The following is a 24,861-nucleotide window of genomic DNA, read 5'->3' as shown; positions in this document are numbered from 1 at the left end:
TGAGGCCTGCGAAGCCTTGAGAAGGTCGAACGCAGTTCGTCCGCCTGTCGCAAACGTGAACTCGTGTTGTTGAGTCAAGCCTCCTTTTCTTCAGCGGTCATGGCTCATAACCCGAACATACTCACGTCGCACATACAGAAATTACCGAGTCTTTTCTTGTTGAGATGGTACATACAGTATTGTAATTGGTATGGATTACTTAAACTTACGTTAATTACTCAATGTAATCGTCGCGGTATGCGCAGTACTCTTCGGGCGCTTCAGTCAACGCGCGCGCCTGATCAGGACACCAATCTCGAGGCGCTGTCGATCCGCAACCAGCGTTTTGGTGTCCATGGTCCCGCTGGATCTGCCACCTGGTCCACCTTTGCCCACGTCGCCTCCGCTCTCGCCGCCTGCGCTCAGCAGGAACGCGACGATCCGACCCTCTTCAGGACAGACGACAGCCTCACCGCGCCGCTCGCCCGGACTGCAAGAGTCTGGCTGGAGTAGTCCTCTCTTGCTGGGCTCGCCTCCGCTGGGGGTGGGCAGACCGCAGTCGATAGTTGGTTCATCGTCTCCAACCCCGACTCCGGCTCAGCTCGACCTGGCACTCTTGCCCTTATCCCCGTAAGCTCTTCATTGGATCACAGCAGAATGATGTGCGGTCACTGACGGTCTTGTGATGATCTTTGACATTTCGCGCAACCCCACTTGGTTCGCACAGTCTCCCTGTTCACCTCGCTCCGTTCTTACATCCTCTCTCTCAGCTCTCGCCCGCCGACAAGCGCAAACTTTTCACCTCGACCTACCTCCGAGCAGCGTCATCTGGGAATTCCGACACTCTCGAATGGCTTCTGTCGATCCCTCCGGACCCTCAGCTGTCGAGCAAGGAGAATGCTGCAGTTGCGAGACGGTTCTCCCTGACTGCAGCACAACTCAACAATACGGGAGACGGGACTGCGTTCGCATCGCCACCCCTCGGTACGGACTCGGCAGCGAAGCAAACTGAATTATCGGATCTCGCTCCGCGCAAATGGGTGGATCTCGAGGCAATTGACGAAGAAGGCAACACTGCGTTGGTTCTATGTGTCGCACTCGGTCATGCAGAGGCGGTCCGGGTTTTGGTTGAGAGCGGAGTAAGAGTGACACAGCCGGATCAAGGCAAGTTCTTCTCGTTCTCGTTTCTCTAATTCCGTGATCTTCGTGAACTGACGCGATCCGTTGCTCTCAGCTGGATGGACGCCTCTGCACTGGGCTGTACAGAACAACGACATCCCTATCGCGTCTTATCTCCTGAACCATCGTGCTTCGCCCCTCATAGCCTCTCACAAAGGACTCACCCCGCGTGATCTCGTCGCTGCGGGCAAGGACGGAACGGCGATGCGTGAAGTGCTCAAAAGTGCTTGGGAAGCAGCTCTTGAACGGGAGCGGGCGAGGCTGAGCGAGCTCGAAGGGTTAGGGTTGCTCGACAAAGGGAAAGGTCGGGACGACGGGAGTTCAGACGGAACGGGCGCACGGCCAGATTCGAGGATGAGCATGGTTAGCTCGATCGCCGAGGCCAGCTGGCTCGAGCAGAAGGAGAAACTCGAGGAGCAGGAACGCGAGAAGGATTCGCGCAACCGGATGATGCTTGCGGTTGACAGCGCGCGAAATCTCGACCTCGAGATCGAAGCGCTTGGTATCGCTCAGTCTCGCAACTCGCTGGTCGAAGACGACGACGATGAATCGGAAGGGATCCAGAACCCGTTCGAGTGGAAACGATGTCTCCCCGACCAGATGATCGTTTTCAGCCTCGACGACTTGCCAACGCTCTTTGATGTCATAATCACGACAATCAAACCAACACGCAAACGGAAATACCGTGTGATTCCGGCCAATGTTCTCTTTCTCTGCGCGCGTTTCGCTCATCACTGGGGAACTCCGGAATTGCTGGAAGAACTCGTGATAGGCGCGATGGAACGGATAGAGGCGGCAGTTCACGTATGTAGTTCTCGGCAGTCTCGACAATCCGAGTCGGCGACTGACGATTCTCATTCTGAGTAGAATCGGCCCGACGACATGACAAACTGTGCCTTCTGGCTCTCCAATACGCTCCTGCTTCTTTACTACCTTCGCAAAGAACCGGCTCTCGCGCGCTCGACGGAAAACTATCAGCTTCACCTGTGCGACTTGATCAACGAGATTTTCGTATTCGTCATTCGGGACGTCGAGCGGCGGATAGACCGGGTTTTAGAAGCTTCAATGCTCGAACATGAGCCTCTTGCTGGCTTCGAAGATGTCGCTTTTGAAGGTGAATGGGGCACGAGTCGCTTTGTCAAGAAGTTGACGGGACGAGGGCGAAAAACAAGCAACATTCGAGCAAGCACCAGCGCGATGAGCCTGTTCTCGATCGCAAGCAGTGCAGATGGAGGAAACGAAGGCGACACGAGCTTTGATTCGAACTGCAACGCCAGTCCGCTACCGAACCGATCGAGGATCGTATCTGCGAGTCACGTTCCGCCGACGGAAGCAACTCCTGCAAGCATTACGGCCCTACTCTCATCCACCCTCTTCATCCTACAACTGTACCAGATCCCGCCAAGTATAGTCGTTCAAGCGTTCTCCCAGCTATTCTACTGGATAGCATGCGAGATCTTCAATCGGCTGCTATCTAATGTAAGTCTGCTCATCCTCTTCTAGTCGTGTGCCCAAGCTGACTTGTAAATACCACAGCGCAAATACCTCTGTCGCTCGCGAGCAATGCAAATCCGATTGAACGCCTCAAACCTCGAAGACTGGGCTCGTGCGAATCGACTTCCGACCAAAATGATCTCGGTGCACTTCGCGCCCCTGAACCATCTCCTGCAATGGCTCCAGTGCCTCTCGTCCGAATCGTCAATCGATGGCCTGATCGGCACGATTCAGTCTCTGCGATCCCTCAACCCGCTTCAATTGCGACGAGCCGTGCGCGAATACCGGTACGAGGTTGACGAAACCAAGATGGACGAGGATTGCGCGCAATACCTCGTGCAGATTCAGAAGCAGTGGGAGCGTCAGCGCATGCAAAAGACTGTCGACGGCCTTGCCAGCCCTCGAGCACCAGGACGTAGGGAAGAGATGGAACGAGAAGCCGCGGCGGACGAAGCAGCGTCAGTGACGAGCCTGCAGGAGGATGCATCGCGAATGATCGACGAAGTGTTCAGCGACCCAAATGATTACGGATCGTATTCGCCACCAAAAGCGACCGAAGCTCTGGGCGAGCTGCTCAACTCGCGATTCATGGTCAGTCGCGCTTGCACCGATTCTCTGATCCATCGCTGATTATGCATCGTCGAATCGCACAGCTTCCTTTCGCTGTCCCGTCCTCGGCCGATATGCTCATCAGCTTCGATGAACCCGAGGCGTTCGGTCCATTCGCTCCTTCCCGACCTCGTAGCAATCCAGCTTCGCGAGAAGGCAGTGCGACTCCGCGATCCATCTCGCGCATGTCGTTCGCTTCGTCTGCTCGCATGTCGACGATACAGCAAGATCTAGATCAAACGACCAACTCGGTCGAACCGGTCAAGATTGATGAACAGCCCGAAGTCGAACCGAAAGAGCCGTTCGTCCCGCTGCTGCCGGACGATTTCTTCGCCGTGTGGGACGCGGCCAAGGCTCGAGGTGCCAGATTCCAGTACCACGAGAATGCTGCGGAAGGGTCGCTGTCAGCAGCGATGAATGGCAACGCTCAAGATTGGCAGACTTGGCGGGAACAGATGTCGAGCGAGGGCGAGAGCGAGAGTGGCAGCGATCTGCAAGACGATGACGACGGAGATCAGGAAGGTTCGGTGATTTATAGACCAGTCGGTGCCGGCGAAGGCGATAGCTCGTTCGAGAGTGAACAGGGAGGAGCTATGGAAACCCCTCGACCTAGATCAGGATTCCAGCACTGAGAATCTCTGGCGTTGATTTTGAGTACTTTTGTCTCGTGTGCTGTGCGGGCTTTTTTCGGGTCTGTCTCTTTTGTATATCCTGCAGCTCATACCCCTCGAAACTTTTACAATCTGTGTGGAATCCGTGCATGTGTTTGCTCGTTGTTTTGTTCGCAATATTCTTTACATTTTTCGGCTAGTCTACGCTCGATCGATTCTACTCTCAAAGTCCATGATGGACACAGGTGCGCTCGCCTGTTGAGATCGAGAGTCAGCAAGAGAAAAGTGTCGTGAAGCAAAACTGCAGTCATCTACCTTCTCGTCGTAATCGTTCCATTCCGACTCTTCGAGGCTGAGGTCGATCTCGTCAAACTTGGTGTTCGACTCTGCACCCTTAGCAGTCCAAACTCCCTTCGGATCGAATGAGGTGATTTCGCAGCCTCGACATTCGAGTACGGCCAAAGGTGCAAACTTCTGGTCCTCCGAGTTCTCGAGCGTATAAGCAGCCTTTGAGCGCGAGAAGGAATCATCAAACGCTGTGAGGACAGCTGTATCGTCAGCAGGACGCAAAGCGAGAGCATGAACACGGAAAGGGATCAAAACCGACAAATGGTATGTTCCCGTCCGCACATCTTGCACTTCCAGACCAAATGGGCTTCTCCGCGCGAGCCGCTGATCTCATGTTGCTCGGTGGCATCGATCCCCATCCAGTTCGGGTGTTCCTCGCGACAGCTCGTGCACTTGACCTTGAACAACCAGTTGAAATCCTCTCCCAGAGGTTGGACTGTCAACAAGAGCGTCAGGCGATGACTCTAGTTCGGGCGTGCAGGAAGGGTTGCGTCTGGAAGAGTCCCGCTAGAAGGGCCAACGAGGCGGTGTTCGACTTACGATCGGTCAAGCCCTCGAGCGTCGCCTTGATCGAGACCTTGAGCTTCTGTAGATAGATACGCACGATACACGGTCATGAGTAAATGCATACGATTCTCCAAAGCAAGAGGACGTACGACCATGTTTGACTGTTAGAGATCAAGAAGCATCAATGATCTCTTCCAATCACTCTACACCCGAACGATCGTATCTCTACTGTCTGTATAATTCTCATGGAGGATTCTCGAAGTAGTACGAACGGCTTCCGGCTAGGTAGACTCCGATTCATTCGGCTCCCGCCAATCTCAGTCTCGTTCCCTTCCGAAAGATCCAAACTCGAGTCGCTTCCATGTGAGCCTTTCCTTCGAGCTTTTGACTGTAACGTTGTGACTGACGTTAGTTCTCGTACTCAGTCGATATCGGAGTCGGAGTGACCGATGATTACGGTACCGACATCGACATGTTCGAGAGCCTCGACCGTGCGTCTGCCTCGGGTAATCCCTCAGTTCCGGCTCGACTGACAACGCAAGATCCTCAGTCAGGCTCGAAGTTGTAGACGAAACGCCGAAATCGTCGATCGGCTTACTCCTCGCTTCGGACGACCGCTCAAAGTCGGGCTCAGTTGCGAACTCGCTCGACTTTGCATTCACGCCGGCTCGAGGGCCGTTCCACGGCCTATCTCTCAAGCTCTGCATCTCGTCTGCGAGAGACCAGCTGCCAAGCTCCGTGCACTTTCGCCTCTCGGTCGTTCCCTCAGCCGAGAGTGCCCCATCAGCATCCCTAGAAGACGAAGCTTCCAGGCGGATACGAACGATCATCAATGAATCAGCTCAAGATGTACTCGAAACTTGGGACGAGCAGCGGTATCTGTTTCTCAGCGTCGAGAGTGGCAGCGTGGGCTTGACGCGGCGTCCAACGCCTGGCCATTCTGCCAGCAAAGGTGCGGCAGTCCCAAGCGAGGTCGACTGTGCCGACCACTGAAGCTCATTATACGATGCTTGTCTTGTATCAGTGCAAACGACATTGCGAAAGATTCGAATCGCTACGCCGTCGGAAACTTCTTCAACCGCAATCACCATTGTCGAGCGGCCGGGTCTCAACAATTCGACGGGACAACGATTATGGGATTGTGCCATTGGTCTCTCCGCCTTCATCTCGCTTCATTCCCACTCTCTCGACTCCCGCGAACCACTGTTATCACCGGGTTGCAGCGATGAACCTCACAGATCCAAGCGGCGCAAATTGTCTTCGAAGGGAACTGAATCGAACCTGGTGATCGAGCTCGGGTCTGGGTGTGCACTCGCATCTATGGCTGCAGCAACACTTGACCTTGGACCACCTCGGAGAGTCATCGCAACGGATATCGACGCGACAGTCGAAACAACCCTTCGAGAAAACCTTGAGTACAATCAGAGTGTGGTCGACAAGGCAATTCTCGACTGGGGCAACCTATCCGACGAACGTGTGCAAGAAATCGTCGGACCGGGATCGAGCGCACACGTGACTCTGATCGCGACGGACGTCCTCTACAACCCTGAATCACACAGCCTCTTGCTCGAGACGCTCTTGACTTTCCTTCGACCGTCAGCGTCTGTGCGAAAGCATATCGCATCGGCGCGAGCTCTCATCGCGTACAAACGCCGGACAGACGGAGACGATCGATTTTTTGATCTGTCACGCAACGAGGGGCTGCAAGTGCGCAAGATATGGGAATGGAGTGAAGTATCGGTTTGGAGTTTCGAGGGGGAGTTAGTGCAGTAAGGTTTAAGCGGGATCTCTCTCGCTGAAAAAAAGAGAATGATGTGTCAATTTCCCTCGGGAAATTTGTAGACGCGCCATTGCGCTGTCGGTCAACTTCATGACTCCTCCGCAGACTGTAAGCGGCAGCCTGCGCTAACGACAAAGTCTAAACGCGTCGCAATTGAGCGATCGACAATTTTCAGAAAGTTGAGAATTCCAGCGCGAGTTCCCCCAACATTCAATCTCGATTGATCTCACGACCTCACAGCGCTCGTCGGTTCCCACCACCGCTCATCTCGGATTCCATGCTGCCTACACGAATCACTCGCCGCGCCTTGAGCAGCAAATCGTCGGCTCAACCATCGGCACTTCTCAAGTCTCGAGTTGCCAGGCCAACCTACCTCAGCAAGCTGAGAGCGCCTGAAGAGCTTGTCGAATCATTCAAAGATGGTGACTTCCTTGGCTGGTCAGGGTAAATCCTACTTTCAATGCCGCCGTCGCGTGCTGCCCTTTCGCTCAACTCTGACCGACATCGCTGACCTCATGCTTCGTTTGTTATTCTGCGACCAGATTCACCGGTGTAGGATATCCCAAGATGGTACCCGCAGCTTTGGCCGAGCATGTCGAACAGAACCAACTGCAGGGCAAGATGCGATTCGGTCTCTTCTGCGGCGCTTCAACCGGACCCGAAGTCGAGGAGCGATGGGCACGCAACAACATGATCGCGAGGAGGTACCCTCATCAAGTCGGCAAGGAGATCGCTAAGGGCATCAACAACGGTCAAATCGAGTTTGCCGAGTAAGTCGAGAACTGACAGGGTCCGTCCGCACGCATGTCGAACGCTGACCATGCCGTGGAACCGCTTCTTCTACAGTCAACACTTGTCCATGTTCCCTCAAAACTTGACCTACGGCTTCTACTCGCGCAACAAGACGCACGGAGACCGGACAAAACCCCTCGACTGGGCTATCGTTGAAGCGACCGAGATCTTGGAGGATGGCTCGATCGTGCCCGGTGCTTCGTGAGTTTATCGTTGATATACCTCAGATTCAGCAACTACCATCATCCACTTTCGATTCGGCACATGCTAATTCAATCGGTTGCCCCTTTTGCAGCGTCGGAGCGACCCCTGAGATCTTGCAATCGGCTGAGCGCATCATTATCGAAGTCAACACTGCCCTGCCGAGTATGAAGGGACTCCACGACATCAACCAGTCTTTCCTCCCCCCTCATCGCCAACCGTACCTCATCACGAAGCCCTCTGACCGCATCGGCACCACGTCGATCCCGGTGGACCCGGCACGTGTCGTCGCCATTGTCGAATCGAACCGCCCTGACAACACCGGAGAGAACGCTGGCGCAAACGAGGACTCCCGAAGAATCGCCCAGAACTTGATTCAATTCTTCGAGGACGAAGTTGCCGCCAACCGACTCCCGCCTTCGCTCTTGCCTCTGCAATCCGGTATCGGAAACATTGCCAACGCTGTCGTTGCCGGACTCGCCGATTCGAAGTTCAAGAACCTCCAAGTCTGGACCGAGGTTCTCCAAGATTCGTTCCTTCCCCTCATCGACTCTGGCTCGCTTGATTTTGCAACCGCCACGTAAGTCTCCGCGAATCTCCTGTCTCATAACAGGTTGTGCTGAGCAGAATTTGCGCATTTTCAGCTCGATCCGCTTCTCCCCCGGCGTCTTCAAGAAGTTTTATGCAAACTACGAGAACTACGCCAAAAAGCTCGCTCTTCGTTCGCAGCAGGTTGCCAACTCGCCCGAGATTATCCGTCGTCTTGGTGTCATCGCTATGAGTGCGCTCATATCGTCGCTCTTCCGCTCGTCGGTCACGCTAACATCCCTTCGCGTCGTGTAGACACTCCCGTCGAGCTCGACATCTACGCTCACGTCAACTCGACTTTGACGCTTGGCTCGAAGATGCTCAACGGTCTCGGTGGTTCCGGAGATTTCCTCCGCAACGCCAAACTGTCGATCGTGCACGCTCCCTCGTCTCGACCTTCCAAGAACGACCCGACCGGTATCAGTTCGATCGTTCCCTTTGCCAGTCACATTGACCAGTACGTTCGCGCGACTCTGATCTTTCCCGCCAAGGGCAAGTTGGTTGACGCTGTTCCCCTCGCCAGCACCGAGCACGATATCGACATCATCGTGACCGAGCAAGGTCTCGCCGATGTCCGTGGTCTCAGTCCTCGGGAACGCGCAAAGGTCATCAGTAGGTCGAATATTCGCGGCAGCCGATTGCCGCGCAAAGACTGATTGATACCTTTCCTGCCCCCGCAGTCAACAAGTGCTCGCACCCTGACTTCCGCGACCAGCTGATGGACTAGTACGCATTTCGCCGCATGAGCTTCTTTCAAAGTGACTTAGCTGATGCAAGTTTTGCCCGCTTAGCTACGAGCGAGCGTTGTTCGAGTGCCTGCAAAAGGGAACTGCTCACCAACCGCACATCCTCAAGTCGGCGTTCAAGATGCACACCACCTTCCAGGAAAAGGGCCACATGAAAGTACAGTAAGCCTGGATACTTGTTATATCTTCTCGCTCGCGATGCCCTAACTGATCTGTATCTTCTGCAGAAATTGGGATTAAGATACCATAGACCCCTCTCGCAACCCTTAGAAGTCATAGATCAACCATACGTTTAACCCTGGATTCTCAACACACTCTCGCATATAGATTTCGTTGTCCCCCCCTGTATTTTTCCCTTGCTTACTCTTTTTCTTTTCGTCGTCCAGTTCAAGTCGTTTTTTGGGTGTTCATCGTGCAATAGATTCTCGTAGGGTAATAGAAAGGATGCGTTTGCTTGCCCTGCGAAGTCGTCTAGAATGAGATCCGAGCGGCTTCTTAGACCTGTCCTAGCGCATCTCGCAACCTGACTTTCGCAACGCGCTATTGATGCTGTGTTCGTCGAGCTAGCGTCCGTAAGAAATAGCATACTCGAATAGCCTCGACGTGTTGCAAGGTTGCGTGCGGCAGAAGGGAATAGGCTAAGAGGCGAACGCGAGACCGGTCGACGTCGCGGACCGCTTCAATATCTCTGCTGATGTCGATGGGATCCCCATCTTGTCTCGCTCGGCACAATTCGCTCGGTCGGTCTCATGAGGAAATTGCCCGTCAGACGATTGCATTGTCTCTGGCAGGTGGCCATCACCTTTTACCGACGCCTACTTCAGCTTGCAGTTCAAGCGAGCCTCAATCAAGCGCAACAGTCTGACTAGGAGCTTTGAGCTACTACTGGCTGGTCGGGTTCCATTGAGCGAGCGTAGCGAAGATGAGCGAGCAGACTCATGTTGAATGACATGCGCGCGCACGTCCATATAACGGTTGAGCCGGTTCGCCTCGTTCACTCTCGCACTCGCTTACGCCCAAAGCGACGCTATTCGCACCACCACAAGCACATCGGAAACAGGTTCAAACAGAGTACGCATGTCATGCTCGATCGGCAGATACGCGGAGAATCGTTCCTACATGATCGCCCCTCTTCGCTCCCACTCGCTTTCACGACCCTCCCAACTCCCACACCTCCTGCGCTCTGTCGACTATCCTAACTCGGTCAGGGTGTCAGAGCGATATTGACTTGACCGCCTCGAGGACGACAGTCGAATCCAGATCCTTGATCTCCTTTCACCCGTTCTGAACAACCTGCGCAATACACCTCACCTGCCACCGCTGCGGCCGACAACTACTTGGTTAACGCGCGTACCCACTCGTATATCGATCGAGATTGTCGGAAATGAGGACTCGACGCAGAGCTGGTCCAGCCATTGACGCCTTGGCGAGGAAGGATCGGTTGACGGTGAGGGAGAGGCTGCTAGTCGGAAATGGTCGGAGCCAGCTGCTGTATATGGTTCAGGTTCAGATTGAGCTGAGCTGAGCTAGTCCGCCTCGACTTGGCTGGCTTCTGGTGTTGCCGGTGCTCAGATCTCCTGCTGTCCGAAAGGGTTCAACCTCCTGAGCGACTGTCATCCGGACGATGTTGATCCTCCTGCTCAACCGTGCTCGACGCCATCCTGACGCCATCCTTGAGAACGGTCGGACCATCTCGCTTTGCCTGGCACGCCTGATCCTGCTCTTCGACCCATTTCGCCGCAATCTCCTCGGCTGCATCGCCATCGCATTAGCAATTTGTATCTCAACAATCGCTACGTCTCGACACGAGGCTCAGCCAGCTCACAAAGGGATACAGTTTCGGTCCTTTCGGGCGACTGTTGGGGCGAGTGACACGACGTATCGGCTCTGAAGATCTTCCAGGGTGCTTGAGCAGGAAGATCGGTGATTGGGTGTGTATGAGCGGGGTTAGGGCTGCTAGAGGTCGACTCGCTGGCATCCAAATCTCCAGATTGTCCGGGAGTGTGCGGAGGCGTGGGTCGGGATATCGAGTCGTTCTGGTTTTGCACCATTGCCGAACGATATTCGCTGCGTGCAGGGACTGGGAGGAGTCGAAAGAAGCCGTGTTGTCCGCGGCTGATCAGATGGGGGAGAACGAGTTGGCAAATCAGCGATTATCAGGATCTCGTCGGCATCTCCCGCTTGTCCTCCTCCTCGCAAACCTTCTTCAATGAAGTCTTCGATCTACCGGTTCGCATGCTCACCGTAGACCACGCGTTTCGGATTGCTCCGCCGCACCAGCCGAACAGCCGCTCGTCCAGCTCAACCCTCCTAGCTCGTGCCGGATCTGCTTCACCTAGGCGATGATCCGGGCTGCGAAATATCTTCCTCGGCCCAGCATCTCGGCTCGTCTGGCTTCGGTGTTGCAGCTGCACTTCCGCTATGACGCTTCGCGCATCAGGGTCAATCCGCCGCTCAGGTCAATCCAGTTCCGTACGCTGATGAGCGAGATGATCCAGCTTGTCCGGTACGACATCGATAAGTCTCCATGGCTACGGCCCAAGCATTGCCGCTTCTGCGATAATCTTGGACGACAAAGTGCTTGTTCACGTACCGGATTGCGCAGCCGTCCATCTGTCTCGACTGCCAACTGTGCCGTTCAGAGACTATCACTTCTCCCGCCGCATCCGGGCATGAAGAGATTTACAGTCAAAGTACCGAGTCCGCTCGAGCCTTGCGCTACCCTTCGAGCCTATTCTTCTGCCCTTTCGGCCACGGCGTCGCAGGGGGGACGTTGATCGAACCCTTATCGGAGCACACCAGGACTCTCTAGATGATCGAGGCCGCCATGTGTCCTCGCGTCGCGAAGTCCCGAACCGAGTCCAGCCGCCAGAGCCCTGTGAAAACCACCGTTGGCTTCCTTCTCTCGTACCTCGACCGCCATTGTTTGTGAGATCGGTCTCTTGATCTCAGCCGACCCCGAACAGCACCCATCGCTGCAGTACTTGTGGCCACCGAGTCGTCTTGACACTTGCCGTCGAGCGTCACTGACGAGCCGATGCGCCTCGCGCGATCCGGGAAATTTGACATTCTGGGAGGACCGCCGCGGACACTCGTTTGTTGCAAATTGGAACCGGCATCTTCCGTAGTGGCTTTGGATCGCGCGCGAACGCAGGAATGCAGAGGAGAAAGGCGGAGAGGGTTAAGCGGGATCTAGCAGACCAGGCACGTGCGTTCTAAGCCGCGCACTTTTTCAGACCTGCAGCAGATCTCGTCCAAGGTCGTTAAGGACTCAGGTGCGGAAACGCTCGTACTGTTCAGACTACATGCCGTGCTCGTCAAGGCACAACTCGTCAGACGTGCGCCTTCTCTAGAATCATGGTAATCTACAGCTTTGACTGATTTTCTAGCAAAGACATGCCCACGACACCTTCAAGTTCCTTGATTGCCTCTTGCGATCGACCATGTACGCAACCTAAGGATCCATTCCGTAGGAGATTCAATGTCAGCTGCTCCGCGGTTCTCTAATTTGCAGTCTCGGACAAGCTGGAAACCAAAAAAGACTCACGAATGGTTCTGATGCCCAGCTTTCGAGCGGCATCCAAGTTGCTATATTCCAGATTACCTCACGTGAGTACTCGAGCAACACGGCAACTCGAGGAGGAGGATCTTGAGCGGAAGAGGGACGCAACTGGCCAATATCGTCGAGGAAGACTGCCTCTTCGCCCTTGATGCCTAATTTGTCGAGTGCGAGCTGAAAGAACCGTGGATCAGGTTTCCTGAAGGCTCGATAGTTGGGAAAGTCAGGATTCACGCAGTAACAATTCATGAGGGGCTCGGGAGATTGGCTTCGACTTGCCGCAAACCCTCGACGCAACTCTCGATGTATTCATCAAACAAGCTCTTCAAGAGATTGTCACCTGCACCCTTGGCATCGGAATCTTTCGCTGCAGCTCGGAGAGAAGCGCGCAACTCTTCCGTCGAGACTGAACGATATTTTCCATTGGAGCGATACCGCTCGGGTACTCCGGAAGAAGGCGCAAAGTTGTTTGTGAGCGCGGCAATTTTGAAGCGACCGGAAGCTGATCAATCGAAAGTTATGAGACCCTGCCCGACTCGAACACTACATCGGACAGAAAGAAGCTCGGTTCACCTCGAAGTCGATTGATCGTCGTAACGAGCAGAGGATCTGGCTCCGTGGCGGGATCCATCATCAAAGACCACAGCTATTCCACAGAAGGGATCAATCAGTCAGTCGTGCCCTCTCGATGGGATCCAGGCTCGAATTCGGCATGTACCTGTTTGCCGTCAACTTTAAGCTGTTGCGGTAATTGCGGACACTCTGTTCCAAAGCCCAAAGCGCGTGTTCAGTAATGTCACCTCACGGCTCGCAAAAGCCGAAGTGGTTCCACCTTTTCCTACGCGCTTGCAATACTGTCGGTAGGCTTGATTCCCTCGCTCAACATTCGACAATTGTTCGCCAAACTCCCGATAGAACGCTTCGATCGCGAGTTCTCCACGCTCGAGTCGTTGGAACGCGCCTTGATCTCCATATGCCTGGAAAAAGAGAGCGGGAGAGGGTGTCAGTTGCACGAGGAAGAGACCGGTCCGCAGGAACGAGTTACGAACCGTGATGAGCGCATTGAGGTAGTGAGGTGGAAGCTTCCACGCGTGTTCGGCTCGTGTGATTGCGGCGACTGGAGAGCCTACGACGACTCCTCCGCTGTAGGACACGAGTAGGTTCGGGTCAATTGAGCCGAGAAGAAGCCGAAAGTGGAGAAAAGCACAACTTTCTTTCAAGTTGTCCAGGACGAACTCACATGTCAAAGATGACGGCTTTGATGACCATGCTGCAAGCGGGTTCAACACTCGAGATTGAGCAGAGAGAGAAGCAGGTCGGGAGGCGAGCAGAAGAAGAGTAAGGACAGCGCATGCGGCGCTCAACTTCGTTCTTTCGCGGCTAATAAGCAGCTGCATGAAATGATACTCCAAGGTCTAACCAGTGTCAATTGCAAAGGCAGACCAATCTCAGTTCCTAACTTCATCTAGCACCTGATCGAGTCGACCCTGTCCCACTCGCTCCCCTACGCATTCCTGATCCACCTCCTCCACCCGTAGCCGGTCGATTCGGGTCAAACAGTTGCGTCGATTTCGGCGGTGGACGTCGCATGTCTGGAAACGGCATCGAATCTTGAGCTTGCACTCCTCTCGTGCTGGCGGGGTGCGGCACGAGTGGAGGGACCGGCGGCATCATGAGCGGTTGAGCGTAATTCCAATTCGAAGTCTGGTTCGGGCCTCCTGCTCCAGGGGGAGGGAACATGCCCTGGGGATATTGCGGTGGAACCGGTGCAGGTCCGGGTGCAGGTGCGAATGACGATGCGCCGGCGGGGTAGTGCATTCCTGCAGGTCGGTTCCAGCCCGGGGTCTGTGATGGAGAAGGCGCAGGCTGCGGAGACGGGAAAGAGTGCGACGAGGGTGCATAGAAAGGTACGTTGCTTTGGGTCGTCTGCGGAGGGAACGGCGCTTGGTGTTGATGCGCGGGGGAATGGGTGTGATTGAGTTGAGGGGGAAGAATTTGACGGTTATTGATGGGAGACGAATAGGACGCTTGTGCCGCAGGAATGTTTCCCGGCAGATTTGATCGAGTCGGAGATCGAGGTCTGTCACTTGCAGGTGCGGTCCACGTCGGTTTCGCCGGGAGACTCGGATGCAACGGTGATTTTTCCCGGCGCCCTCTCGAATCACTGCGATTTGCGTCGGCACCTCCCGAGTCTGACGAGTGTGACTTGACCGTTGCTTGCCTCTCGTGCCGCGCGGAGTCTCCTTCGAGACCTGCCTCGCTATCTGTTCCGACCGAATCTTTCCGGTCTCGCAATGACCGTGCCGATGACACGGAGCTCGTCAAGGAGGCGCTTGGTCGCCTGAGCTGAGTACCACCACCGCCAAGGGCCCCTGGGTTCCTGTTGTGTACACCACTTCCAGTCGAGCTCGAACCAGTCCGAAGCGAGTTGCCTCCCGAGCTCGAGCTGTGCTGACTTGTTGAACTGAACGAGCTGACACTTCTCGTGGTCGATGGCGGACCCGCAAACATGGACGAAGACGGGGAACCGGCCGGTTGAATGCCTGCGGTGACGGTGCCTCCTGGTGCGACAACAGCGCCTGTGCCGGCGAACCGCATGAGATAGCCCGACATGCCACTCGAACGGCGTTCATTTGGAGCAGGAGGGGAAGACGAGCGGTGCGAAGGGTGGGGTCGCTGCAACGAATTGCCAGAACTAGTTGAAAGGGAGGGCGAAGGAAGTGGCGGAGGCACGCTGCGTCCCCAAGGGTCAATCTGCGGATACACATTGGCAGCTGGTTGGAAAGGACCCGACATGGGCGCAGCAACATGCGAAGTCGAAGAAGACGGGTAAGATGGGGAAGGTGCAGCATAGGCAGGATGCGGAGATGGCCCTGTCACCTGAATTGGAGGATGAGGCGAATGCTGCTGAGGGTACGAATGCTGGTAGTGCTGTTGTTGCCACGCCGGGTCTTGCATATAGCCTTGCTCGTGCGTCCAACCTCCGACCAAGCTTGGGTCGAAGCTCGGAGCCGACGGACGCAGTGACGGCATGAGTTGTGACCCTCCGCCGTACATTCCTCCGTGATGACCGCTCCACATGCTCGATCCTGATTCGCTGGCAACCGAAGGACTTGGCCGGCTCCCCGCAATCGACATCGCCGCACTGCTTCTCGAAAATGTGGACCCGGCTGAGCTAGGTCTCGTGATACCGGCACCGGCGGACGTTAAGCGCGTGCTGACATCCTCGCTTGCGATACTGCTCGCAGCTGCTCCTGAAGAGATTCCACGTTCCTGTTCAGGTTGACTGAAGATCCGTTCCCTCGCTTCTTTGTACGCCGCCTCACGTTCCTCGAGTGTGAGCTCTCGACGTCCTTTGCCTTTCGCGCTGGTAGGCGCACTGGACGATGTCGCTGGATCTTCGTCTGTGCCAATCGAGGAAGAAGCGGACGAGGCAGTTCGAGAAGCGCTTGACCGCGGCAGGATTTTCAAAATCTGTGGGGCGGCGGGCGGCGGAGCGGCTGCAGTTGGGGCATCGACGAGGTTGGGCAGAGACGAAGTCGAGCCAGATTGTGCTGCAGAGGTGACAGGGGAAGAAGCGATCGAAGGTGTCGATGAAGGCGAAGGAACCATAATAGCCGAGGGCACAGTCGCTGGCGGTTCGGGAGCGACTGCGTAAGATGCCAATTTTGCCGATGGTCTACCGAGCGAGAGAGCGATATTGAATCAATCACGTGCGCGTAGACGGAAAGCAGTGGAGTAGGAAGTCACTACGTACAGTCTCGTGTTTTCGCCTTTGACCAAGACGACCACACCTTGCGGCTGTCCTGTCGCGGGGTTGATCGCTCCGGCATTCCAGATAGATGGAGGCGCGGCTTCGACCTCGCGCGTGATCCCGAATGTGTCTGCCAAGCGATGTACGAGCAAGCGCTGGTACGAGTTGAGTGCGGGCTGAAAGTGAGGCGGTGCGAGAGGCAATCGGGTCATTCTGGGATCGACAGGCAACCGTCGAGTCAGCGCCTGATTGCGAAATCGCTTGCTTATGGGAAAAACAGCTTACTGAGGGTTGGCCAGAAATCGCTCCATCTCGACTTCGGCACGCAACAGGAGAAAGCGATCGCGATGATGTTTGAGCGCGGCCAGCAGCACGGGATCGAGTTCTGGACCGGTCTCGTTACCGTTGCTCGTCTCGGCTGCATCTGGCTCGTCGTGGCTCGCCGAGTCCCTGCCTTGCAACTCGACAGGAGGTTCCGGCCTGTCTAGTCGTTGCGCTTCCTGCGCGAGTTCGCGCGTCGAGGTGATCGAGTCCAACGCAGGCGTATCTTTCTTGAGGAGAGTGAATTTGACCGTTGGAGGCTCGGCCAGATCGGAAGGATGCAACGAGGGTCGAAGGCCGCTCGGAGGCGACGAGAGCGATCGGGAAGACTCGAGTCTCGGAGTGGTCAGGGCATCCGGCGAATGCAGCGTCGAAGAATTTGGTGGGTTTTCAGGCTCTGGCAGATCTCGCGACTGCAAGGGTGGCAGCTGCGATGTCGATCTCAGGAAAGGTGCGACTGTCGCGGCAGTCGGAACGGGCGAGAGACAAGTCGCCTCCAAAGCTGCTGAGAGCAGCTCATGGTCTTGTAGGTGAGCCTCCGAGAGCTCGGAGGGTGCGGCCATGCTGACGCGAAGAGGGACGAGTGTCGGCGAAAAGGTGATGAGATCGGAGCAGAACAGGCGACCGGAGCAGGCAGATTTGGTACGACCTATCGAGACATCGAATGGTAATGCTCTGCTCAAGGGAAATCGGGTACAGGGGTTGATATGCTTCGGATCAAGCGATGCAGTTTACGAGCGTCTTGACATTTTGAAGCGTATTTCGACTCTCGACGACTCTAGCAAAATCGCTCAAGGTGCACACTGTGGTAGTTGAAGCTTGCTCGTAAAGGCTGGGATACGGCTCTGACTCAATGAGCGATAATGAGTTACAGATCTTGACGATCACGTGTACGACACTATCAGCAACAGATACGTAGACGCCTAGCAAATCCGGCAGCTTGCAAAGAAACCTCACGAGCGACGCGCACGGAGGCCCAACTTGGACGTTCTGGCAGAAACGGAGAGACGACGTCAGGACATTGTCAGCGAGCTTTAGCGCGTGATCAGAGCGCAACGGGCTCACTCGACACGGAGAACTGCACCGGCAGCTGCCAGGATGAACCCAGCTCCGATCAGGTTGCGTTGAGCCTGCGAAGAGTTGTTGACCATCCAGTCGCTCCACAGTGCGAGTGCAGGGGTCGCGAGCAAGAGCGCGAGTCCGATGTAGCCCGACATGCGATGGTATTTGTACAGGCTCTTCGCTTTGCCCTCGCCTCCGACGAGAGAGGGGGCAAAGACGGCGACAGCGCCAAACACCGCTTGCAGAAGAACGACGCAAAGAGTCTGTGCGGAAGGAATCAGTCGGCGAATCATACACGGTTGCGAGGGATTCACGGCGATGGTCGTACGATCAAGCCAACTTTGGCATGCCACGTTGTAAAGTGGGCAGCTGCGAAAGCATGAGCGGTGTGAGTGTTGGCGACTATTACTTCTTTGCGAGCTGCTCTCAAGGGGCTCGTGACGCACCTCCATGTGCCGCCTTGTTGTAAATGATGAAGGTCGCTCCCGCGATGATCGACAGTGTCGCCACGCCTTGGAATGTCTGGTGCAGAGTCTGACCTTTTTGCTTGACGGCGCTATTGGCGGGCTTTGGTTGGAGGAGCACAATGCCTGTTGCGCTCGTCCAATGTGAGCCTGATTGCGCACCCTCTACGGCGTCGGTGAGAGACCCACCTTCGACAAACAGGAGCACTGCCAAGCTCTGGAACGCTGGATGGTACGAGAAGAGCCCTGTCGAGAAAGTTGCGCGGTCACTCGACCGCAGTCGGTTCAAGTGGGGGATCGGCAGCGATGCCAACGGCAGCACGCACCTGCGGGATGCTTGCTAATCACTCTCCAAAGCACGACGTGGGATAGAAGCAATCCGATCTGGGCGAGCACCGCAGGGAACCCGAGGAACGAGTTGTCCGCGAGATAGGACCACGCGGTGGGCTTTTCGAGAGGCATGTCGGACGCGGCGTCGTTCTGCAGCAATGGACGCGATTCCGTGTCGGCGTCGTGTGCGGAAGGCATCTGCGCGGAGTGAAGGAGCGAGACAAAGCTTCAGACGCGAATTGCGCACTGCCAAATCCCGCCGATCGGTTCGTCGCTGACAAACACCGAAGATCGATCTCCGTCTCACGTCACACGTGACACTGATGGAAACGGGGACGATCGTCCTGATTTTTGTGCGTGATTTGCGGGCTAACAGAATAAAGAAGTACAAAAAAAAAGAATGTGATGACTACCTACCTACTTGGCCTGCTATAGCTTCAAGCCCAGAAAACTTCCCCTTCAGATTGGCTATCGCCTCTCACTTCCGCCTGCGGAGAGGTCGGATGGGTCGAGCAGATTTCGCTGCATCATCCCCGCCGCTGCCCAAATTGAACAATCCTCCACCAGTGGGCGTTGTCGCGCCCGATCCCGTCGGAGCTCCGAACGAGAATCCTCCAGCGCCAGCGGCAGCTCCTGGCGAGGGTGCACCGAAAGGCGAAGCGGCCGGCGCAGCGCCACCGGTCGGTGCACCAAACGTGAAGGGTGAACCGCCTGCGGGCGCGGGAGCCGCAGCGCCAAAGCTGAAGGTTGGGTTCGAAGGCGTTGTCGAGGGAGACGCGGGTTGCGAGGCAGCTCCGAAGGTGAACGAGCTACTCGAAGGGGCTCCGAAAGGCGAAGGTGCAGCGGGAGCACCAGGAGCAGACAAGGTCTGACCCATCGAGGCAGAACTGGCAGAAGGCGCAGCGGCGCCGAAGGTAAATGTCGCCGCTGGCGAGGCTGGCGGGTTCGACGGTGCGGCGCCAAAGCTGAAGGTCGAGCTCGCCGGCGCTGGCGAAGCCGCTTGCGACGGCGCACCGAAAGGCGATGCGCTGGCAGCGCCGCTGGAGCCCGATCCTGCTCCGAAAGCGAAGGGAGATGCAGGCGCGGCTGACGCTGCGGGTTGGCCGAACGAGAAGGGAGTCGAAGCCGATGCCGACGCAGGTGAGGCAGGCGCGGGCGAAGGAGCGGAAGCACCAAAAGTGAAGGGCTTCGGAGCCGACGAGGCTGCACCAAACAGAGAATTGGTGGTCGATGCCGGGGTAGTAGCCGCAGGTGCGCCAAAAGGCGATGGACTCGCTTCTTTCTTGTCGCTCGAACCAAACGTGAAGCCCGACGAGGGCGCAGTCGAGCCAGCGCCACCAAACAGACTGTTTGAGGAGGCACTGGCGGGAGCGGCCGAACCGAAAGTGAACGGTGCCGGCGGGGCAGCCGCTTTGCCGGCAGCGGGCTCCGCCTCGTCTTCCATGCCGCTATCGCCATCAGCGTCGTCGGTGCCTGCGATTGAAGCAGGTGCAGGAGGGGCCAGAGCGCCGAAAGGCGAAGCCGGCGCGGCCGTGGCAGCAACTGGCTCCTTTGCCTCGCTGGTTGGCGTAGCGGGAGTCGTACCAAACGTGAAGGTGGGTTTCGCCGCAGGCGGAGCAGCCGCCGCACTGGTGACGAACGAGAAGCCCGTTGCACTCGACTCCTTCTTCTCGCTGGAATCAGTGGGTTTCGAGGCGCCGAAACTGAAGGGAGTCGAGGTCGCCGAAGTGGGTTTGAGAGAGAAGGGCGAAGGAGCGGCGGGGGCGACCTCAGTCTTCTGTCAGTCGGTACCAGGTTATTCAGTATTGGAATACGTATGCAAACGGAGCGAGAACAAACCGACCTCGACGGGTTTAGCGACAGCTCCGAAGGAGAACGTTGGCTTCGGAACCTCTTTCTCTTGCGCAGGAGGTTCCTCCACGTCTCCCTTCTTCGACTCTGCACTCTCTTTGATGATCTCGCTGACAGGCTTGCCGAATGCTGCAAAAGGGTTGGCGACAGGTGCCTCGACCTTCTTGTCCTTCTCTGCTCCAGGTGTGATGACCTCGGTTGGCTTGACGACGGGAGTCGATGCGCTAGAGCCGAAACTGAAAGAAGGGAGAGGGGCAATCTTGGGTACTTCGGCCTTCTTCTCGCCGACGATAGCAGCGAAGAAGTTGGGCTTTTCACCATCAGCGGACGCTGGAAGAACCGGCTTTGGCAGCGCAGGGGTCGAAGTCGACGGAGTCGCAAACGAGAAGCTGCTTGTTGTCGATTTGGGAGCGAACAAGTCGGTAGCCACCTGAGCGGGTTTGAACGAAGGAACGGCCGGTGCTGGCTGACCTTCAGACTTCGATTCTCCAAACGAAATTTTAGGGAGAGGTGGGATAGCTGACGCCGATGCGGCAGGGATCGTGGCGGTGGAGGATGCGAAGGAGAATGCCGGCTTGTTGGAAGCCGGAGGCGCTGATAGTCGGTCTGACAGGCTCGAAGAGGGTTCCTTCTTCTCAGAACTAGTCGTCGACTCCTTTCCGTTGGCTTCTGACTTGTTCGAGGTTGCCGCGGTAGTTGCGCCAAAGGAGAAGTTGGCCGGGAACTTCATGGCGGGCATCTGGATCTTGGAGAGTGCCTCGTCATCGATTGGCGGTAGATCCTCCTCTCGAGCAGAGAAGACCTTCGAAGATGCGGTGTGCTGCCGAGACGAGTGCGACTTCCCGGGACGCATCGACGAACGCCCGGACGTAGTTGATGAGGCGGAGGAAGCCGCAGGCGGAAATACAATCTTGGGGGCTGCCGGCGGAGAACGGGATCGCTCAGTGTCCGGCGTTTCCGCAGGGGGCGCAGGTGACTTCGACTTCGAAGTCTTTCGACGAGCGGCGGGAGGCTCCATGTCGGTTTCGCTCTCTTTCGCTTCATCTTCTTGCTGAGCCCGTCTCGACTTGCTCTTGGCCTTCGACTTCGGCGTCGGCTGAGGAGAAGGCGACTTGGTGTTGCGAGTAGAGGCACGGGTAGAACGTCTCGGAGTCGGTGGCTCGAGGTGTTTCGTTTTCGATGCCGCCGTCGAACTCCTCGTCCTGCGTTTCGGACGCTCGTCGGCATCGTCGTCGTAATCTTGACTCATGACACTCTCGAGCTCCTCCTCCTCTTCGGCCTCTCGCTCGAGCCTCTCCAATTCCCGGCGCCTCTCCTCCCGCCGACGCTCGCGTTCGGCCTTCTCTCGACGTTCGCGTTCCCTTTCGTCTCGCTCTTGTTCGACAAGAGCGCGACGACGTTCTTCCCGCGCGCGAAGGACGGACTGGAGGCCTTTCGTAGAGGAGGCGCCATCTGCATCTGCCGAGGCGTTCCGGGACAAGTACGGGGCTGCCGAGGATCCATTCGACGCGCGACCAAGTCGAGTAGTCGAGGACAAGCCTGGCGATGCAGGCGTTGGCACACTGATCTTCTTGGGCTAATAACAACGAAGAGGAACCGATCAGCGATCTGATGCCACCGGGCGAGACAGATACCAAGACATACTCGAACGGCACCTCGCTTGGCTTCGCCGATGGGGGTGCGACCCATGCCCTCGAGAACTTCCAGGATGCGTTCGGCTTCATTTTTGGGCATTGGCGGTGCATCCCTGCAATGCGAAATGGGTAGTAAGCGAGATGCCGGAGAATCTTAGTGACAGAATGCGGCTTTACCTCTCTTGCTCCATTTCGAGCCTTTCTCGGCTGACCAAACCTCTTGCCGCATCCCAAACCATCTGCTTCTTTCGCGCACGCTCAAACCCGCCAGTGTGTAATTCTTCTGCTTCGGTATAGGCGAATGGCGATCTCGGGTTGAGCGGAGAGCCTACTCGAGCGTATGATCGCTTCTGAGCAGTCGAAGGAGCAGAATTGGGTAGGGGAGATGGCGGCGCAGCGAGCGCAGACAGACCCTCTCGCATGGAGTGACTCGTTGCGATTCCCGGTGAAGAGCCTCGTGGCACAGTCGAAGTGTAGGGAAAGAGTGCATGGCCTTCGGGTCGGGCAGAGCTCGACCGCACGGAGCCCGCCATCGAGACTGCGCGATGCGAACCCGCTCTCGCGCCAGCAGCGAAAGGAGATCGTGAGGTGAGCCCAAACGGGTTCGATCCATTGGTGAGGGCGGCATTGCCGAGGGTGGTGTCGACCACGTTCCCGAAGGCGGAGCTGGGCGAACGCGGTTGGGCCAGGTTGAAAGTCGACATGCTACCGACGAGACCATTTCTCATCGGCGAGGGGGACCTGCGCGAGTTGGCGTACGAGGCAGTCGAGAGCGCAGGCGATGCAGCGCGCGAGTGTCGAGAGAGATTCGAGGTCGTGAGGAACGAAGGAATCCCGGTGGAGCTCGCCTGGTTCGCGGAAAGGTTGAGAGTCGAATGAGACGAGCGTAAGCCGGAGGGCGCAAAGGGCGAGGCGATCGACGAGAGGGCGGACATGGAAGACGACGAAGGCAAAGAGTCCTTCGGACCCTGCTGGCGGAGTCGGGAAGGGAGTGCTGTCGGCGCGGCTGCACCTGCCAGGTTCCGAGCCGTACTGCTCCTTTTGATATCTCCCGAGCCGTTTGTATGCTCGCGAGCCTGCTCCTGCTCGACCTCTGCCCTGACGTCGGCGAGACTGGTCGAGGTTGCAAGCGTCCTGCTGCTCGAACTGCGCGACAGCCATCCGAGCGCCCTTCCTGGCAAACTCTTGACCCTGCCGAACAAGCCGTTCCGTTGCTGGGCTGGCGAGGCTTCAGTATCGCTGTCTCCTCCAATCGTCGCATCGTCGTCGACTGGTTCCTCCTCTTGCGCTGCGGCTGCTCGTGACACGCGTCGCGCGTAAGGAGAATACCCGAGTCCTCCACGTCCACCGATCGCGCCCAAGTTGCGAGATGAGCGAGATGCAGCAGGCGAAGCGAGCGAGAGAGAGTCAGAAGTTGACGAGCGGGCAATCTGTGCCACGCGCGTGGAGCCTGACGCGGGCCCTTGGTTTACCGGGGCCATGGCGGAATGGCTGCAACCGGGACAGGCAAATGGGGGTGACGGGGGTTCGGGATGCTGCACTTCGAATTCACTTTTCCCGAAAAACGATATTGATATTCTGAGACCTGCGCTCGATCTTGCGTCTCCTGCTTACTTGCTAACGTTGGACAACTTGCAGTCACGTACAGCTTGGTTTAATGTAGAACAAAATAATTGCAAACTAGCACAAGCATCCACGCGGCCACCGCGGAGAGTCTGATTCCTTCTTTCAAACCATCGATTTGTCTGTCGACTTTCGACGACTGAAGAAAATGATTCAAACTTTCATCTTTGACATGAGCTTGAGCAAAATCTCCGGAGCGCCCTCAATCTTGCCCAGGGGTCCAGAGAGCACGTGTTTGAACGCAGGCACAAGCTTGACTTTCTCCTAATCACAGATCAAAAGTCGCGAAACGTCGACAGAGTCAGGGTCGTGTCCCTGGCTAGGCAGGACCGGATAGGAGGGAACTGACCCAGTGAGCTAGCGCGTATGCGAGCGCGGCATCTTGAATCTCAGTATGATGATAGCTGAAGCTCGAGCAGAGCTCATAGAGTACCTGCTCCCGTCAGATGGTGAACCTAGTGAGAGACTATTGGAGCGGCGCGTGCACAATTCCACGTACGTTCTCGGTGCTGAGTCCTGCAATTATTGTCTCCTTCGCGAGGATCTTCAGCTCTTGAACGTCGAGCTTGTCCGACAGCCGATAGATTGCGTGTGCAGATGCTGGCTCAACCTTTTCCGACGACAATATGTGGTGTCTTTTCTTCCTCGTTTGCTCGAGTAGCCAGTCTCGTCGAGACTGGCTTTCAGCAGAAAGCGGACGCTTTCTCGATTCAGGCTCGCATGTGTCGACTGAAGATGATTTGACGTAAACGACATAGTTCGATGCAGGCTCGGTAAAGGTGATCTCGTTGGTATAAAGCCAGTACACGAAGGCGCGGCATGTCTGATAGCTTTTTCGTGGCAAGTTCTGGAGTTAGCTGCCAAGACTCGGAGTGCAAGCAGTAGATAACATACCTCGAATCAACAACAACGATCTCCCGCAGTGGTTTATCTTCAATTACACTCTTGGCAGTTCCGCTCTGACCGGCACTTGTGGCGGCCGCAAGCTCATTGACGCTTCCATCAGCCTCAACAGTCGGCTCGTCAACATCGTTGCCACCGGAATCAGGCATCGTGCTGGCGTCGTCCCCGACTTCATTTTCATGGTGCTCATGACTCGGAAGCCATTCTCTGAAATCTTCTTCGTCCTGCTCGTGTTCGATTGGACCAGGTAGTGGCGGTAGATCTGCGCAACTGATTCTTGTTGATCCCTCGGAAAAGCCTGATTTGAACATGGTAGCGTAGTAGGGTATCTGGTCTGCAAGAATCGCCTCGTGCGCGAAGACCCGTCTTTCGAGGTCATGCCGACCATTGGGCCGGATCCTGAAGACAACGTCTGTTGATGTACTCTCGAAGAGTGCTTTCAATGATCGGTAGAGCCGCTTCTGAGGGACAATGTTGATTTTGCGCAACGATGGGACTGCACAGATTGTGGCCTGCGCGAAGATGC

General features: G+C 56.3%; 9 protein-coding genes across 9 annotated transcripts; 2 read left to right on the top strand and 7 right to left on the bottom strand.

Annotated features, from left to right (window-relative positions):
- Nucleotides 1–334: 334 nt before the first annotated feature.
- Nucleotides 335–3,893, top strand: JCM15063_005642 (uncharacterized protein; the record flags this gene model as incomplete). Its single annotated transcript, XM_076675863.1, has 6 exons — nucleotides 335–609; nucleotides 707–1,143; nucleotides 1,214–1,962; nucleotides 2,026–2,637; nucleotides 2,695–3,243; nucleotides 3,306–3,893. 6 exons carry the CDS (start codon nucleotides 335–337, stop codon nucleotides 3,891–3,893), a joined length of 3,210 nt encoding a protein of 1,069 aa, XP_076537002.1.
- A 180-nt stretch (nucleotides 3,894–4,073) lies between these two features.
- On the bottom strand, nucleotides 4,074–4,882 carry JCM15063_005641 (uncharacterized protein; the record flags this gene model as incomplete). The annotated part of the gene is made up of 5 exons (XM_076675862.1): nucleotides 4,074–4,127; nucleotides 4,188–4,408; nucleotides 4,480–4,656; nucleotides 4,761–4,806; nucleotides 4,877–4,882. The coding sequence occupies 5 exons, from the start codon at nucleotides 4,880–4,882 to the stop codon at nucleotides 4,074–4,076; spliced, it is 504 nt and encodes a 167-aa protein (XP_076537001.1).
- A 90-nt stretch (nucleotides 4,883–4,972) lies between these two features.
- Nucleotides 4,973–9,074, top strand: ACH1 (acetyl-CoA hydrolase; the record flags this gene model as incomplete). Its single annotated transcript, XM_076675861.1, has 14 exons — nucleotides 4,973–5,090; nucleotides 5,153–5,218; nucleotides 5,278–5,679; nucleotides 5,752–6,322; nucleotides 6,748–6,951; nucleotides 7,050–7,277; nucleotides 7,354–7,500; nucleotides 7,595–8,080; nucleotides 8,145–8,281; nucleotides 8,344–8,545; nucleotides 8,612–8,700; nucleotides 8,769–8,814; nucleotides 8,880–8,996; nucleotides 9,062–9,074. The coding sequence occupies 14 exons, from the start codon at nucleotides 4,973–4,975 to the stop codon at nucleotides 9,072–9,074; spliced, it is 2,826 nt and encodes a 941-aa protein (XP_076537000.1).
- Nucleotides 9,075–10,428: 1,354 nt separating this feature from the next.
- Nucleotides 10,429–10,885, bottom strand: JCM15063_005639 (uncharacterized protein; the record flags this gene model as incomplete). Its single annotated transcript, XM_076675860.1, has 2 exons — nucleotides 10,429–10,586; nucleotides 10,660–10,885. The coding sequence occupies 2 exons, from the start codon at nucleotides 10,883–10,885 to the stop codon at nucleotides 10,429–10,431; spliced, it is 384 nt and encodes a 127-aa protein (XP_076536999.1).
- Nucleotides 10,886–12,199: 1,314 nt separating this feature from the next.
- JCM15063_005638 (HAD family hydrolase) lies at nucleotides 12,200–13,662 on the bottom strand (the record flags this gene model as incomplete). The annotated part of the gene is made up of 9 exons (XM_076675859.1): nucleotides 12,200–12,288; nucleotides 12,382–12,422; nucleotides 12,506–12,592; nucleotides 12,673–12,895; nucleotides 12,967–13,039; nucleotides 13,112–13,155; nucleotides 13,226–13,370; nucleotides 13,443–13,536; nucleotides 13,634–13,662. The coding sequence occupies 9 exons, from the start codon at nucleotides 13,660–13,662 to the stop codon at nucleotides 12,200–12,202; spliced, it is 825 nt and encodes a 274-aa protein (XP_076536998.1).
- Nucleotides 13,663–13,854: 192 nt separating this feature from the next.
- Nucleotides 13,855–17,031, bottom strand: JCM15063_005637 (R3H and SUZ domain-containing protein; the record flags this gene model as incomplete). The annotated part of the gene is made up of 3 exons (XM_076675858.1): nucleotides 13,855–16,072; nucleotides 16,151–16,360; nucleotides 16,433–17,031. The coding sequence occupies 3 exons, from the start codon at nucleotides 17,029–17,031 to the stop codon at nucleotides 13,855–13,857; spliced, it is 3,027 nt and encodes a 1,008-aa protein (XP_076536997.1).
- A 390-nt stretch (nucleotides 17,032–17,421) lies between these two features.
- JCM15063_005636 (cytochrome b561 domain-containing protein) lies at nucleotides 17,422–18,522 on the bottom strand (the record flags this gene model as incomplete). Its single annotated transcript, XM_076675857.1, has 6 exons — nucleotides 17,422–17,458; nucleotides 17,534–17,793; nucleotides 17,859–17,899; nucleotides 17,977–18,120; nucleotides 18,184–18,240; nucleotides 18,321–18,522. The coding sequence occupies 6 exons, from the start codon at nucleotides 18,520–18,522 to the stop codon at nucleotides 17,422–17,424; spliced, it is 741 nt and encodes a 246-aa protein (XP_076536996.1).
- Nucleotides 18,523–18,802: 280 nt separating this feature from the next.
- On the bottom strand, nucleotides 18,803–23,290 carry JCM15063_005635 (uncharacterized protein; the record flags this gene model as incomplete). Its single annotated transcript, XM_076675856.1, has 4 exons — nucleotides 18,803–20,101; nucleotides 20,168–21,751; nucleotides 21,820–21,922; nucleotides 21,987–23,290. The coding sequence occupies 4 exons, from the start codon at nucleotides 23,288–23,290 to the stop codon at nucleotides 18,803–18,805; spliced, it is 4,290 nt and encodes a 1,429-aa protein (XP_076536995.1).
- A 295-nt stretch (nucleotides 23,291–23,585) lies between these two features.
- Nucleotides 23,586–24,646, bottom strand: JCM15063_005634 (uncharacterized protein; the record flags this gene model as incomplete). Its single annotated transcript, XM_076675855.1, has 4 exons — nucleotides 23,586–23,696; nucleotides 23,782–23,865; nucleotides 23,932–24,262; nucleotides 24,327–24,646. The coding sequence occupies 4 exons, from the start codon at nucleotides 24,644–24,646 to the stop codon at nucleotides 23,586–23,588; spliced, it is 846 nt and encodes a 281-aa protein (XP_076536994.1).
- Nucleotides 24,647–24,861: the final 215 nt, after the last annotated feature.

Source organism: Sporobolomyces koalae (assembly GCF_050403365.1).
Source record: "Sporobolomyces koalae JCM15063 DNA, S_koalae_JCM15063T_v1_ctg2, whole genome shotgun sequence".
Classification (NCBI taxonomy): Eukaryota; Fungi; Basidiomycota; class Microbotryomycetes; order Sporidiobolales; family Sporidiobolaceae; genus Sporobolomyces; species Sporobolomyces koalae.
This window is presented reverse-complemented; position numbering and strand designations above follow the sequence as displayed.